This window comes from Brassica napus, chromosome C7 (genome assembly GCF_020379485.1).
Source record: "Brassica napus cultivar Da-Ae chromosome C7, Da-Ae, whole genome shotgun sequence".
NCBI classification, from domain to species: domain Eukaryota; kingdom Viridiplantae; phylum Streptophyta; class Magnoliopsida; order Brassicales; family Brassicaceae; genus Brassica; species Brassica napus.
In genome coordinates, this window is record NC_063450.1 from 44,964,380 (window position 1) to 44,980,798 (window position 16,419).

Below are 16,419 nucleotides of genomic sequence, written 5' to 3' on the forward strand. Positions count from 1 at the left end.
TTCACTTTTTTCTTACGACCATTTTGATTTTTGGAACTTCATTGGAGGGAAAAGTGAGAAACATTATTAGCTTATCAACCAACCAGAGACTGACATGTCACATCTTACAAGAACCAAGGAAGCTCTCTTGTTACTTTGACAAGTTAAACATCGTTTGGTTACACTTATTGCTTATGCGATGTCACATTAACACTCAAAAGATCTTCTAATTACTCACAAGATATGTACCTACCTCTATCTAAAGCTGTGCTCATCACTGTGACTGTTACTTGACAGCTGCAAGACGGTCTTTCTCCAGAAGATCCACAAGGCCTAGAGGAGGGTACTCGAAGAAAACCAATCCTTGAATCTGCTCTCCATCTAATCTGCTAGTTAGCCACTCCGCACACGAGTTCTCCTCTTTGTTGACATGGTAAACGTCACACTCCCAGCTCTTCAAGATCATGTCCTTGCACAGTCCCAGAATCGATTTTCTCTTGTAGAAGAGGTCTGGTTTTGTTGTCAGAGCACCGAGGACGTCAAGGCTCGTCGTCTCCAAGCGGATTCTTCGGCAGCCGCTGTCCCAGAGGAGTTTAAGACCATGGTAGATAGCCAAAAGCACAGCCGCGGCTTCGGAGATGCTCTTGTGACACCTGCTGTAGCCGAACACCCACTTCCCTGACTCGTTGCGCACTAGTCCAGCGGATCCGGTTAGACCAGAGAGAGCGTTTGAAGTTCCGTGTATGTTGAGTGTCACCAAGGGTGGTGTCCATATCTTCTCGAAACCAGGAGGCACGCTAACTTGTTTGTTCGCCTTCTCGAAACCAGGAGGAGGCGCGTTGACTTCTCTGTGCAGTTTCGCTGGTGAGCTTGAGGGAATGGTCTGTGATTCTGCTATTAGCTTGAGAGCTAGATTCGGGGTTGGGTACTCAGTGTCTATGTCCATGTCAACAACATCTCTATCAGTTTGATAAGAAGTTCCTGGAACATGTGCTTGTGAGAGAAAGAAGCCCCAAAGATAGTTTTCTGTTTTGTACTGCTTCTTGAGGAAGACTGCAACACATATAAAAACAGATGTTATTCTTCGAGCCATTGAGATATTATGGACAGTGTGTATATATATACAAGTACGCCTACACTGGGAAGTCTTGTCTAATAGTTTGGAGGAGAATATCAACAACAGCTCTGTGCCGTTTATATTAGCTTTGATCATGGCATTGCGAGTCGACATGGCCTCAAACAGATAAGCATGTTCCCTTTTAGACCTGAAACATAACCTGATTGGATAAGAATGAGAAGCTTTGTCTGTAGTAGAAAAGGGCTTTTGAGAGTACCTTTCTGTTTCCTTCTCATCCGAGAAGAGGAACAGTTCCACATCCGATAGCCTTGGGCTTCTGTGAAACACATCGTTCAGAATATGTCCTGTAGGAAGCAGTTCCACCTGGAGTAACGTAGGGATCGCTTTTGAAAGTCTCAGTGCCTTCCTGGTGATATTGGATGCCGGTTTAGCCCAAAACTCGCAGTCGAACTCAGGCAGTGAGGAAGAATCCACAATGCGTCCCCTGGTACCAGTGGTTGAAAGAGAAAAGCTCATCATATACACGCACAACGGAACTGCATAGCTAGCTAGTAACTTGTGTAGGTCAAAAGACAATTTGGAAGTGTTAGGTAACTCACTTCCAAGTAGGATGCAGAGCTGGTCGATGACGAAGTAACTCCGAGATTCTTTCATTAGAGGCTGGTTGACATGTCTCCTTGGCATTATGATCTTTAGCTTTATCACCAACTTCCACAACTGTCCCTAGAGATATCAAACAAAACCGCAAGACATGTTTCTCAGTCATCTAGTGAAAACAAGTTTAGAATACTTGGCTCCTAGAAAGACATCACCTTCTACAGTATGTGTTGCATTAGTAGCAGCTTGTTGTTTAATTCTTGAACGAATCTGCAAAGCACGTGGACTAGGAGGAAGGCCATCCGTAGACTGATGGAAACTTCTTGGATTGGTTCTCCGTCTAACTGTTGCAGTACTCAAACTCGGAGCTCGAAGACCGCACACAATCTTTTTTTTAAAACCTGTTGCAAAATGAGCCGCTACAGATTTTGGTGGTTCAAAAGTGGGACGAGCCAGGACAGGTCTTGGTGCTTCAGGAGTTCGAACAGCCGGGACAGGTCTTAGTGCTTCAGGAATTTGAACAGCCAGGGCGGGTCTTGGGGATTGAGAAGTTGCACGAGCAATCTTAGGTCTCGGTGACTCAGAAACTGGAGGAACAACCACTTGATTGAATCCGGAAGATAGTTTAACAGCTTCCTCTGGAGTGATCAACATCACCTTTGAAGTTCTACGCATTGGGGTCCCTCTGGCGACTGGGTTTGAAGATTCAACCCGCAGTTTACTCCTACCAGGGACTACTTTTATCGAATCTGAAGGCATTTTGCTGTGACCAGGACTCATTACTTACAAATTGGCAACCTGCAACAACAAAATGGGAAGCGGAAAATTAATAAAACTCAAGAATCTAAGAAGAATCTTACTCAGAAAACTTCTACTAGCCAACACTATCTATGAACCCATGTCACAACTGAAAAAAGTGAAATAAAAATCTAATCTTTTGACATAACCATTACAGAACTTATGCACCAATGTAACGGTGAATCAGATAATATAGCAAACTAAAGAGTATAAACTAACCAACCAGTAGGATCAAAACACCGAAGATAAAACCCTAGTTTTCAAAGGCTGTTCTTTGCTAATTTGGTTTTACGACAGAAAAAAAAAACAAGGCAATGTCATAAAAAAAAAAAAAAAAAAGGCAGAGAAACAAAAAGAATCGCATAAAGTCGACACCTTTCGCCTTTATCTTTAGGGCTTAGTCTGATTGGGGACTTTTAAAACCCTAAGAAACAAAAAAAAAAAAAAAACATTTTCAGTTTACTGATGACAACAAAAATGTAGATAAACCGGACGTCCGGAGCAGAGAATCAACCATTTTTACTTTGCTCGAGTTGAAAAAATAAGTATTTTCGGACAATCGAAAACCATCTGTAACTTGTTTTTTGCTTGCGTTGTACGGAATAGGAAATTATCAAACAAGCATACAAAAAAAAAAAAATCCGAGGAAAACAGAGTTTAACGATGGCAAAGAAACAAAGAAAGATGGTGGTTTAGATAGCAAACGATTCAGCTTTCTTACCTTGAAACCACAAGCCAACGGAGGTTTTTTTTTTTAAATGTTGAGAAGTGAAGAAACAATGTAGAGAGAGAAAGAAAGTGGACCGATGTGGAAGGTAAATTCAGTGTGAGAGAGAAAGAGTGGGACAAAGAAGACAGACATTTGTTTAATGAAATATTGCAATATAAGGCCAAATCGTTTGCTTTAAGTAAACAAATACCCTTATATTGTATACAATTTTGAAAACAGCTTAATTTTCTTAAACTTTGCATGAAAGGCCCACCTGAACGAATTTCTTCTGGTTAGCTTATTCAACACATTTTTTTAACACTCTAAATCATCTTCCGGTTAATATTATAACGTCATATTAATAACAACTTCGTATTCAAATTAAGTTAAGTAAAAAAAATGACATAGTTTTCAGTGATTTTTCCCTTAACTATTTTTAAAAAAAATAGTAATACCAAATTAATAATATTAAAACAAATAAAATTACAAAACTTCAAATACAATACAATACTAACATTCAATAGCAAAACAAAATACACAACTAATTAGAATAATATTTTATTAGTACAATAATGGATTGTTTAAATGGCAATTCTCAGACTATTTTCAAGTTTTGGTCACAAAAGTAGACCACAAGGAGGAAAGTGACCAAAATATTTCATTTAATAGGTAAAAAACTCATAATACCCTAGATATATAAAAAATAATAATAAAAAAAAATTTATATTTTTAGATTATATGTTTTCAAATTCGAACTTTTTTATAAAAAAAAAAATTGAAAATTTTTTTTTTGAAATTTTTTTTAATTTTTTTTTTAATTTTTTTTTTCAAATTTTCTTTTTGTAATTCGAAAATAATTTTTGAAACTATTTTTAAAATTTTTATTTTCAATTTTTTAATATTTATTTTTTATTTTATAAAATTTTAAACCTTAATCCCAAATCTCCACCCATTAACTCTAAACCCTAAGATTTGGATTAGTTAACCCTAGGTGTATAAATGTATATTTACCTCTTTAATAAAACATTTTGATCATTTTGATTTTTAGAGTTTATATTTGTGACCAAAACTTTTTTAGTGCTATTCTTGGGTATTTCTCCTGTTTAAAAACTAATAATTTCTGGAATTTGGATGGTTAAAAGAAAATTTAGTAGATTTTTGAATCTTAGATTTATTATTGTGTATTAGTTGGAATTTAGATGGTTAAAAGAAAATTTAGTAGATTTTTGGATCATAGATTTATTATTGTGATATATTTAACCCGAAAGAAGTTTTAAGGCACAACAATTTGATTGAGACTAATATAAAGACTATAAAAAGTTGACGGACTTCATGTTGTAATTAGAGAATTTAGAGACTGAATATTTCTCTGTATTATTATTAATGATCTTCCTTTATATAAGGATTACAAGATGAAAATAAATGGAAAGTATCCAAAACTTAAACTCACTAGGATTAGGAAAACTAGTAATACATAATAATGGAAAGATTACATCTACTAGGAAAATGAAAGTGTTTCCTTTTCTCCAAGCTTTGTGGCCGCCTCTCTCTCTCCTGAAGCCGGCTCTCTCTCTCTCCTCTCTGGGCTTCGACCATCTCTCCATCTTCTAGGTATTGGGCCGGTCTTGGATCGGGTCTGGTTAATGGCAATCCACTTCATGATTTATAACACTCCCCCTTGGATGCCATAACCATACAGGATTTGTAGTACGCTTCATGTTGCCTCATTAAAACCTTATCAGGAAAACCCAGTGGGACAAAACCATGATGAAGGAAAAAAAGTACAACACGCACTACTCCCTCTGATGTGAACCTCAGTGTAGGTTTCTACATTCTACGCATCTTGGTGAGTGATCTTTCCTGTATATGTAGGAAGGGAGTAATCGGCCAAGTTCATTACTAAGCCGTATCTAGACCACTTCGACCTCTTAGGTCGTTTCTCGTGTCTCTTGACATCGAGTGTCCCGGTAAAGCATGTGTGCTTAATAATGTGAATCACATTGTCCTCGGAGATCACTATTGGATCTTTGCAAATCGTGTTTGCATATGTCCATAGTCTAGACGTGATCGTCTACTCTTAACTCTTTACTATGGTCGGACAAACCAAGTACTCAAGGACAATGTACTAAGCATGGTTATCATGAACCTATGTCTCGGTGTATCTTCTATACACAGATGTATATCAATGGCTTTATAATTTTACCATACTATGGCTTATTGGCCAGAACATATTCATGATCCATACATATGGTCATCGATCTTTCTTGCTTTAGGCAATACCATATGTATTTATCTCGGACATTGCAGTCCTTTATCTATCTCTTGATGGTGTCTCATAACCTTTGTTGTTGTGGACTATATCACACACTGAAATATATATATTATTAGGTCATAGATCTCGGCTCTCACAAGCTTATGGACTACAATACATTTGTATCCGGTTGATCTTTTGTCTCTACTAGCCCGTGATCAAGAAGAAGGGCCAGACACCTTTTAGTTTTAAAAGCCGGACGCGTCTAGTAGAAGAGCCAGACGTTCTTTGCTGTAGAGCCGGACGCCCTTAGACGGACAGAGTCGGACATCTTTAGTTTGAAGGGCCGGGGCCGGACGCTTTTGGTCGGACACCCACATAGATTTATTCTATGCCTACTAACCTCATTTAGGTTTAGTATAATCACAAGGAATTTCAAATATATGGACTGTATTGGATTGTCTTTTATACAACTCCAAGATCAATGATCATGCGTGATCAATTTCTTTTACATACTATATGCAGTTGCTTTATGTTTCAGTCCATGAATAAGCTTAGGAACGAAGTTGTTCTTTCATCTTATCCAGTGATCCATATGCTTCTTACTACATCATTTGTATCTAATTTCTTTCTTATGGCCAGACCATTGTCAATTTTGAAAATCTGTAGCAGCATCCACCACATAGGAGTTTATCTCTTTATAATGTATTCCTTTGATCTCTGTGAGTACCTTGTGTAACAAGCTATAATCTAATGCTGTTAAGTAGGAATACATGAACACTCTTAGACCTCGTGATCATGTGCCTTCTCTCACGGTTTCTTTATCTCACAAGATCCATCTATTTCACTGGTTTATCAGATAGCGTTTCTGTATATGTATATGGCCAATACGCTCATCTCTCTTTTAGATACTTTGAATCTCCACGTTTATCTTTCAATCTAATCTTTATTCTTTATGATTGTATGAGTACTCTTTCGTGGATTCATGATCCTCTCTTATCTCTTTATGTTCAAGTGCTATAACTTTATGTATCTTTATACAAATGTGTGTGTGTATCGACACTTTCATGTGGTTCCATTATGTTCCAGACATGATCTGATCACTTTGAGATTTCATTATCCAGGACCTTTGTTACCTAGTAGCTTGGCGTCCCAAGACTACATGGTTTGGTACCTTAGATGTGTAGCTGCGCAGCCTTTTCTCAATGTCTGGTATGGTTTTTCTTATAATCTCGGATCTGTATTCTATGCACCATTTTTCTATCCGAGATTCCTTTATCTTATGGAACACTTGGTCTATCTTGTATAGACTCTATATCAACTTGATTATGTCTCTTCTAGGACATTCATTTGGTGCTAAGCTGGTTAGTCATTTCTCGGGTCAGTGTCTGGCATTTAGATTAGCTTCTCAATTAGCTAGCTTTATATAATCTTTCTTTGGACGTCTTAAATTATAATCTCTAGTCCGAGGATCTTTGCCAAGACAGTGCTGGTTAAAACCATTCATAATTTTAACATTCTTTATCCAGCTTATAATCTTTCTCCTTTAATATTCGGATTCATTTGTTTCATGCAATCCGTACCTGGCCACTATTTTAATCACCCATGTTTTGGCTTACGGTCCTTTGAATTCATGGATAAGATCTTATTCTTATATATTCTCAATCCTCTTCTGAGGTTCCATCTTAGACGACACATATATGTTTGTGGTGGTTTATTCAAAATCTCTTAAGATGGTGTATGTCTGGTTTTATGACCCGTATATAATCTGAGATGGGAATATCTATGCTCACTTATATGGCCTGATGCATATTATCATTCTATATATGTAAATTCATAATGTCCCCAAGCTTATAGACTTTAGAATCTTAGTCTTATAGATAATGGCTTACATGGTCGAGCCTTTTATAAGTAATGGATTGTGTGCGGCCAAGCCTGCACTATGCGGCCAAGTCACGGCCGAGCCGTTTATTCTCATGGTCTCTTCAGCCGGGTAATGGCCTCTTAGGTTTGGCCGTTTGTATCATGGCCTCTACGGCCAAGGAATGGTCCTTTATGGCCGAGTAATGACCGAGCCATATAACATGGTCTTAGACCATAGTGGTACACGAACTTGTAGCATTGATCATGGGTTTATCCTCTCTCCTCCTCATGACCATACTATAAGGTCGTGGTGCTTGGGACAATTAAGCCTAATGAGTTTTCCTTTGTGTACATGTTTCACAACGTGAGATCTTTTACGGGATAACTCTGTGCCTTTTCAATCTTTGCATCAAGTTTAGACTTTATGATGGTTAATCCTATCATGCCATATAGTGTAAAATTTTGTGGGATATATCAGTATAGTCACCACTTCTCTTGTCTCTTATCATACTGATCTTATAGCATAGTTTTAAATCAGTAGAGATCATAGGTATAGTCTCGACCACTTATAAGGTCTTAGGCGTTTGTTTTTCTTTAAAACCGAAGGAACTTGTTTCCTTCTTGCCCATTGTTTCTATTTGGAAACCATTTATAATTCAATGGGTCACATATCATTGGGTGTGTATAACGCCCTTTAGGCAATGTCTTAGCCATAGTTTCTTTACTAAGCTTACTATACACATTCATGATTTCTTACTTGGTTTTATGCCATTTAGGCAACTCTTTAAAATCATTTATATGTTCAAGTAAGATCAGGCAAGATAATGAATTCAAAATCAATTCTTATTATATATATATATAAAATCGTGAAACATAAAAGCAAAACATAAAGCAATAAGACAAGTCGTATCGAAATTTAGTCCTTGAGACAATCAGAAGTCTCAAAGTCCATCTGGTCATCTTTAGCAATGTCGGAATCATTATCGGCCTCATATCCGGAATCGTGAACCATGTGAGCCTCCGGGTTCTTGTTTTTCAGACTTTCTTGGTAGAGCTCACATAAGTGCTTAGGGGTTCTACAGTTCTTGGCCCAATGGTTTCCCATTCCACATCTGTGACAAACGGATTTGGTCGAGTAAGACGGTTTGGATATGCCGCCTCGACCACAGCCATAATTACCTCGGCCACGACCATAATTGGAACCACGACCACGGTTATTGTGGTTTCCTTTCCGGCCGGTCGAGTAGTTGTCTCGGCTGTTCGAGTAATTGTCACGGCCACGCCCCTTGTATCCACTTCGGCCTTTGCCGTGTGATCTTTTGTCATTTTGGACATAATTGCACTCGTTGGGTTCTTTCCTTTCAACCTCATTAGCCTCCGGTAATGGTGCTCTTCCAACAGGTCTAGCTTCACTGTTCTTCATCAGGAGCTCATTGTTTGCCTCGGCCAGAAGCAGGCACGAGATCAGATCAGTATATGTGGCGAATCTTTTCATTATGTACTGCTGTTGCAGTATCACATTCGATGAATGAAATGTAGAGTAAGTCTTCTCAAGTAACTCTTCTTCGGTTACTACTTCACCACAAAGTCTCAGCATCGAGACCGTCTTAAATAAGACTGAATTGTACTCATCCACCGACTTATAATCCAAGAATCTGAGATTCTTCCAGTCGTTTCTAGCCTTTGGAAGTAACACCATTTTCTGGTGATCATATCTATGCTGTAAAGCATCCCAAAGTTCTAGTGGATTTTCCATTATGATGTACTGATCTTTTAGACCTTCAATGAGATGATGGCGTATAATACTTATAGCCGTGTACCGATTCTTATCGGTCTCATTGTTGCCCTTGATGATAGTATCACCAAGTCCCTTTGACCTTAGACTGATCTTTGTATCTAGCGCCCACTGCAAGTAGTTATCTCCGGAGAGATTAAGGGCTGCATAGTCTCTGTTTGAGATTTTCGACATCTGAATCACATCATCATTCAAAATTAAGTCTCACAATGTGATCATATGGCCGCAAGATAATCAACAAGCTCGGCCACAAACATGTCTTACGCATTTATGAAAATCAAGCAATCTAATCGACCATGGTGCGAAACAATCATCAAGCCACACGACCATGTAGTTCTACTTAATGCAAACGGTTTCAAGATTGTATAAACTACATGCTGGTCGATTCTTATTTAAACAGTATGAATGCAATTCATATTCAGATTCATATGTATGCAAGCAATCCTTAATCAATTCTAGGGTTTCCGATTTAAACATTAGTAGAATTTGATTTTAAGATTAAGGTTTCAAGGCCTTTAAGATTTAAATTCTAGATCAGATTATTTCAATCAATCTAACAATCATAAACCTCATATTTTATCAAAACAATCAATCAAACAAGAATAAATAAAATCGATTTCAAGCTTATAGGTTTAGGGTTTTTCGATTCCAAAATTAGGGTTTTAGGGGATTTCGAAAACTTTGATCTTTGATCAAGGGGATTTGATTTGAGATTCAAAACCTTTAAGGTTCTGATTTTAATTGATCAATGGATCAATCTCGTTCTTAGGTTTAGATCGAACTTATAGAGCTCCGATTTACTCATAGGGGATTGATCTATTTAACCTATGGCTTTTAGTTTTAGAGATTATCTTTTAGGGTTTCAATCTTTACAAAACAACCAGGTTTGATTCATGTTCTCAGAATTAGGATTACCTTTGTTTTGCAGATTGTAGAAACCGGACCTCCAAAGATCAGAGACGAGCTGAGACGAACAGGCACGGGACGGCTCCTATCGGGTCGCGTTGCCGAGGGCTATCGTGAGCTTGTTTCTTCTCGCGGACGGTTGCGTCTGGTCGGGAATTTGGTCTGAGCTGGACGCAAGCTGAGCTGAGGCTGAGGACGTTGATCACGGATAGGGAACGTCTGAAGCTGAGCTTGATCGGATTTTGCGAGCCGGAACGCAAGCAAGAACAATTTAGGGTTCTTCGGGATTAGGGTTCCAAAAGATTAAGACGGCGCCGCATATTGTTTCTGCGAGTGTGGGCGCGTCTGAGATTGGATCGACGAACGGTTTGCGCTGATGGATTTGTCTTGTCAAGAGCTTCAATTTGATATATGGCTCGTCGTCTGGTTCCTCAGGGTTTAAGAGATAAATCAATTTTTAAGTTGCGTCTGGATTGGGGTTTATGTGTGACGGATTTTATGTTAGGTTTTGTCTCAGGGTTTTTGGAGTCTATCGTGATGATAACGTGTTGTAATTAAAGAGTTTAGAGACTGAATATTTCTCTGTATTATTATTAATGATCAAGGGGGTTCCTTTATATAAAGATTACAAGATGAAGATAAATGGAAAGTATCCAAAACTTAAACTCACTAGGATTAGGAAAACTACTAATACATAATAATGGAAAGATTACATCTACTAGGAAAAGGAAATGGTTTCCTTTTCTCCAAGCTTTGTGGCTGTCTCTCTCTCTCATGAAGTCGGCTCTCTCTCTCCTCTCTCTAGGGCTTCGGCCATCTCTCCATCTTCTAGGTATTAGGCCGGGCCTGGTTAATGGCAATCCACTCTATGATTTATAACATTGCACTATAACATTGCATTAAAAAATATGATTATATTCTAGTTAGACCAAGAGCAACGAGGGTGTTAAACTTTTGTTTTCAACTGTGTAATTAATGCAGTGAGCCTATTGAATTTTGTAAAAATACATATGGAATTAACTTAGTTGAATATATTCAACCAATTGAAAGAAAATGAGATTGGTCCAAACCCGCCACATGGCAAACTATAAGAAGAGAAAAAGTTGGCACTCACCCACATCATATGTTTTTTATTGGTTGGCAAATTTGTGTATTTTTTTATTTCCACCAAATTATTGAATATTAATTATTTTGTGTTAAACTATTTTAAAAAAACACAAACTACACAAAAAATTATATATTTTTTATTATCTAGTTATAGAGTCTAGACTTATTTGTTTGGATATAAAAACATCATTTTAATACAATTTTCTGATTAACTTTTAACCAATTTCGTGTATTTAAACTTTTGTGTTGAATATATACTAATAATAATTTTTAAAATAAAAAATTCTTCTAATTTTTAAGTACTCACACTTTTAAATTTTATAATGATGATTGTTATTTCTTGTATGTACTAATTAAAATTAAATTAATAAAATTAGTATAAATTAGTTCAAATTGATTTATTTAACTTTGAAAATACATTTTAAATATAGTGTTATTGTTGACAAATTAAAATATAAAAAAATATGAGATAAAAATGGTGGAACAAGGTGTTGGATTTTTTTAAACAAAACTATTGTAGGGTATAAAAAGTGAATGGGTGTTGAATTAATATGTGGAAGATATACAAGATGATATGGAATATTAAAATTTTAAAATAGTCTTATAGATCATAAAAATCAAAATTTTGATATAGTTTCTTTTCCGAGAAAATAGTTTACTATAAAATAATCGAGCTCTAATAATTTGAGAAAACAAAAAGTTGATAACCAACGGAAATACAACACCTTCCAAATAGATAATAGAATGTCCATTCTTCCAACCATTTTTCCACCCACACAATTTACCATATACAGTATCATTGACTCATTGTAGATCATATTACTTTTGTATTCGAACCAAATTATTCCATCTGTTTTTTTCAAAAATTTAACTACTTCATGCAATGGATTAAACAGTTGAATGAGAGATTCAACAACTTAATTGCTCTTGGCTTAGAAAACTTCTTTCGTTGATAAAAAAAAAGAAAATATTTCTCAAAAATTCAACCATATAACTTTTCAACTCTGAATTATTATTACATTTCATTTTTTATAATTATTACATGACTATTTCTTATCTTACAATAATTAATATATAATAGTTTGTCTCATGGTTTACACCACCTTAAATTGTTTTATCAGTTCCATACATGATAATTCTACTTGCATGACATGCTGAATTTTTTGTTTCGTTAGTTTATATAATTAATGATAATTAGTCTTTTTATAACTCGAAACTCATATAATGATCATTTAGTGAAATCATTCATATTTGCTTATACTGTATATCATGTAGTAATCATTTAATGAAATTTCGTAGATTTATTGGTGCAGAAGATTAATAAACATTTAATCATATTGATTTATATTAAACATGGACGTTCGGATGTCCAATCTAATTTACTTGGTGTTTAATCGGCATTCAGTTATTTAGAACATGAAATTTGACTTAGGTCGAATATCTTAGAGTTTGGTTCGAATTCAATTCGGATTTTCTCAAGTTTGGTCTGAATATAGTAACACATTGTAAACCCAATTGAACTCATTTAAATTTCGGGTTAGATTCTATATCAGGTTTCTGTTACGCAAATAATTATTTGTGATTTAAACTACACACTTTAATTCATATAATTTTCACTAACAAAAAAAAGTAGTCGGTTATCGGGAGAAAAAACATAAAACAAATTCAAAATAGCAACTTTATAAAAAACATTGTTTAAACTTTAAACTAAAGCAACATTGTTTAAATTTTAGAAACAACCATATTTATAACCCGAAATATCGTAGAACAAGACTCGGTATCGGATTCGATTCGTTTTGAATTCATTTTTATTATGTCATGTTCGCTTCGAATTTTTGGATTTGGTTTATTTTCTCACCTCCTATTTATACCAACCACGTAAAATTTTTTTTGCTAAAACTTTAACCGCATACACTTAACGAGTGAAAGTAAATACCAAAACAGTTAATGAAACAATCTTTCATGTTAAAATTTGACCATTCACAATTTTTTTTATATACATAAGTTTCTACACTACTGTATTTTGAAGTTTGAATAATATTGTTGTATTCTACATTAAACAAATATGAAATTTGAAATGGAATAACTTAATAATATTGGGTTTTACCCCTGTTCGGGAATACGCTAGCCGCTAGTCGGGCGGTCGGGTTGGGCCTAGCGCCTAAAGAGAAAATCGGAGATTAATCGGAAATTATGCAGGCGGGAATTTTTAGATAGTTTACTATGTTATAAAACACGTTAATCTTTAATTGTGTATAACATTAATACATTTTCATGTTTAAGATCGTATAAAACACACAAATAGAATATATAAACTTAATATAGTGTAATTTTCATCAAAATAATGAATATAAATGATATTTATAAAATTTTAGATCAAATAAACAAATAAAAATATTATTAAAAAATAGATTAGGCGGCCGCCTAAGCGGCTAGGCGGTCATTTAGGCGGTCTAGGCGGAAAAAAGCGGATATCCGATTTTTTAAATCGATTTGGCATAAATCGGAACGGAAAAGTAACGCGTAGCGCCTAGGCGGCCCATTTTTAGAAAAGGGGGTTTTACTAACTGGTCCCATCTATGCAAGAAAAAGGGAGAGGTAGGTTTCTATTTTTGGTAAACATTGATAAATGAGCCAAACATGTTGTCATTAACGCACCTCTATCATCTTTCTGCGAAACTTCACCTTTAAGTTTTTTTTTACCAAAGCTTTGGTCAGATTGCAATGGGTCCTTAGTCCTTAAGGGATGCAGATGTAACTATAATTTCACAATAAAACAAAATTTAAATTAAATGAAGAAAAAAAAAGAATATGCTGCCTTTTAATTCACTCGTTTGAACAAAACAACTTTAAATTAATTGTCTTTTTTTTCATCATCTAAGTGAGTGTTTCAGCGAGTATAGTAGCAAAAAGGGAGACAGGTAAACAAAAGAAGAGGAAGAATATAAGTTGAGTCATGAGTGTGGCTCAAATTGATAATCAAAGAAGTGCAATCTCATTTTTTTTGTGAGAAACTTGTGATCTAAGGAAGAATACAACCGCATCACAATCAAATGGAAAAGTATATATACACAAGATGCGACCTATATGTACTAATCTTTGCTTCTGTACCTGCAACAAGACCATATCCGTTAGTTCTACAGATATCAACCTTTGAAGATTTAACAACACTTGATGTAATGTCTTTAAGGAGCTTACCCATTAGCTGAAGCGTTCTTGGTTTTCACTTTGGTGAGGCACTCCTGTTAAAAGATTGATCCAGAGGAGAGATCAGAGTCCGATCATGTGACTGTGAGTGGTGTTTGCCCATCACCCGAATCGTCCTGCGTTTTTTAGGAAAGGCCTGAGTTGGTTGATGCAGCTCCTTGTTTTGAGATGACAAAGTTTCTTTAGCTGCATAAATTAAAACCAGAACCTTGTAAAGACTCACTCCTTCAAGCAAAGGCTAATAAAAGGATATGGATAAAAAGCAAAGGCAGATCCTATATTTTGATCAACGGAGAAGATAGGTTTCATCACCTAGTGGACGTGTATGTGGTTGTGAAGGTAGATGCATCACTCTTGTTGATGCCTCGCGGGTATCTACGACTTCTTCCATATCATTAGCTCTTAATTTAGCAGTCCCGTGATCATCTACTCTTGAGTTGCTAGTGTTCTTTGGATCAGCAACAGTGGTTTCTGTATCCATTAGATCATCAGCAACATGCGATATGAACAATACGCGAGATGGGAACCGGCACGCTTCACATAGCCAAATGTCACGGACAGGTGATAGTGCCACCCTTGCGCAATAACTGAAAGAGACACGAAACGGAATATCCCATGAAACCAATAAGAAGGAAGACCAACGACTTTTGAGGATAAAGACAGGATTGGGTTTGTTGGTCAGAGCATCATTTACTTACGTATGCTCGCGAGTATGTCTGCACTTGAAACATATCATCATCAAACCAGCAATGCCCACACTTCCACATATCTCACAAGGCTCCTCCTATGCATAACGCAACAAAATAGCAAATTCATCAGTTGATATGATAAGCAAAGGAGCAGTGGCAACTGAATCAAACCTCCTTGCTATTACAATCTGAATCAACAACACTAACAAGTCATGAAACAACAGTTATAAGTTTCCCGATTTCAAGAAAAGTGTGAAAATCAAGAAAACAACAAGCAGTCACAAATCACAAGTCTTTATATGCCAATCAAATTAAACTTAAAACCAAAAGAATCCAAGAATCACCAAACCAAGATCAAGAATTGCAAGCAAACTAGTAAAGACAAGATTTTTAAGCTTTTACTTTCGATTCTTGCGTTGCTTTCTCTGAGGAAAGAGACGAGCTTTCGGATTTATCTTTGTTTCCGTTTCTTATTTCCATCGTTATTGATCTCGACGGCTCTTCAGTGGCCTCGAAACGTGGTTCCGATGTGGAAACGACGGAGAAAAGATGCAGTTTCCCTAGAGAACCCTAAAACTCAAATCTTGATTTCATCATATAAACCGAAAGGACCATGTTAAAAACAAATAATATTAATTGATTTATCTAAATCTTAATTCGCTGGATCCTGGTATCAACTTATTTAATTATTAATTTATCTAGATTTAAAAGTTTATCAAAACTATTATCTAACTAATTTCAAGTTTTCAGAATCATTGTGAATCTTGGTTAAATGAAATTAAATATGTAAAATAATTTCTCACAAATCAATAATGGTTACCTCTCTACAAAATATTTGTATATCAAATATACAACTATTTTTTTTAACATGTTATTTGCATATTGGAATAAAATACATAACTCGTGACATGTAGAATCATATCTCCCCCCCTAATAACATTTGAGAGATATGCCATTAATTTTAATTTATGAGGAACTCTTGAAGTTTGTATACATAAACTGACACCAGAGCATATATCAGTTTTTGTAACAAAAAAAACAAGTTAGTCATCAAAGAAGTCTAATCTCACATATAGCTAGGGATGTTAACAATGGGTTTTTACCCATAGGGTACCCTAAACCCGGTTGGAATTTAAAAACCAAAACCCGTATATTCAGTTTTCAAAATTCGCGGGTTTATTTTGGGCGGGTCTTGATTTATAAATTACCCGTTCGGGTTTTACCCTATCGGGTTTCGGGTACCCTATGGGTTTTTAAAAAAAAAAATATAATTGAAAGGACGACTTTTACCCTAATTTTTAAGGATTTAAATGATTGAAATCAAAAATTAGATGTATAAATCAAAACATACAATGCCCACTATTAAATTTTGCACTCTCTATAACTTATTTATTTACTTACATTATGGATATAGTATAAATTTGCAAATTGAAAATTATG

At 35.7% G+C, this 16,419-nt stretch overlaps 3 protein-coding genes across 6 annotated transcripts; all 3 read right to left on the reverse strand.

Moving 5' to 3' along the window:
* Positions 1-54: 54 nt before the first annotated feature.
* On the reverse strand, positions 55-3,313 carry LOC106407639. Of its 4 annotated transcripts, XM_048762018.1 has the most exons (7): positions 3,174-3,281; positions 2,828-2,876; positions 1,870-2,452; positions 1,657-1,780; positions 1,314-1,541; positions 1,117-1,256; positions 55-1,032 (listed from the first exon to the last, which is right to left on the reverse strand). In XM_048762018.1, the coding sequence occupies exons 3-7, from the start codon at positions 2,432-2,434 to the stop codon at positions 266-268; spliced, it is 1,824 nt and encodes a 607-aa protein (XP_048617975.1). In that variant the 5' UTR covers positions 2,435-2,452; positions 2,828-2,876; positions 3,174-3,281; the 3' UTR covers positions 55-265. The 4 variants fall into 4 exon arrangements, with proteins under 4 accessions (XP_048617975.1, XP_048617976.1, XP_048617974.1 ...); XM_048762019.1 differs by lacking the exon at positions 2,828-2,876 and having other exon boundaries at positions 1,657-1,774; positions 3,174-3,313; XM_048762017.1 differs by lacking the exon at positions 2,828-2,876 and having other exon boundaries at positions 3,174-3,313.
* A 4,553-nt stretch (positions 3,314-7,866) lies between these two features.
* Positions 7,867-10,155, reverse strand: LOC125589709. Its single transcript, XM_048762022.1, has 2 exons — positions 8,795-10,155; positions 7,867-8,716 (listed from the first exon to the last, which is right to left on the reverse strand). Exons 1-2 carry the CDS (start codon positions 9,242-9,244, stop codon positions 8,192-8,194), a joined length of 975 nt encoding a protein of 324 aa, XP_048617979.1. The 5' UTR covers positions 9,245-10,155; the 3' UTR covers positions 7,867-8,191.
* Positions 10,156-14,008: 3,853 nt separating this feature from the next.
* Positions 14,009-15,592, reverse strand: LOC106409134. Its single transcript, XM_013849815.3, has 5 exons — positions 15,382-15,592; positions 14,989-15,074; positions 14,603-14,877; positions 14,282-14,476; positions 14,009-14,194 (listed from the first exon to the last, which is right to left on the reverse strand). Exons 1-4 carry the CDS (start codon positions 15,457-15,459, stop codon positions 14,307-14,309), a joined length of 609 nt encoding a protein of 202 aa, XP_013705269.2. The 5' UTR covers positions 15,460-15,592; the 3' UTR covers positions 14,009-14,194; positions 14,282-14,306.
* Between the last annotated feature and the right edge of the window lie 827 nt (positions 15,593-16,419).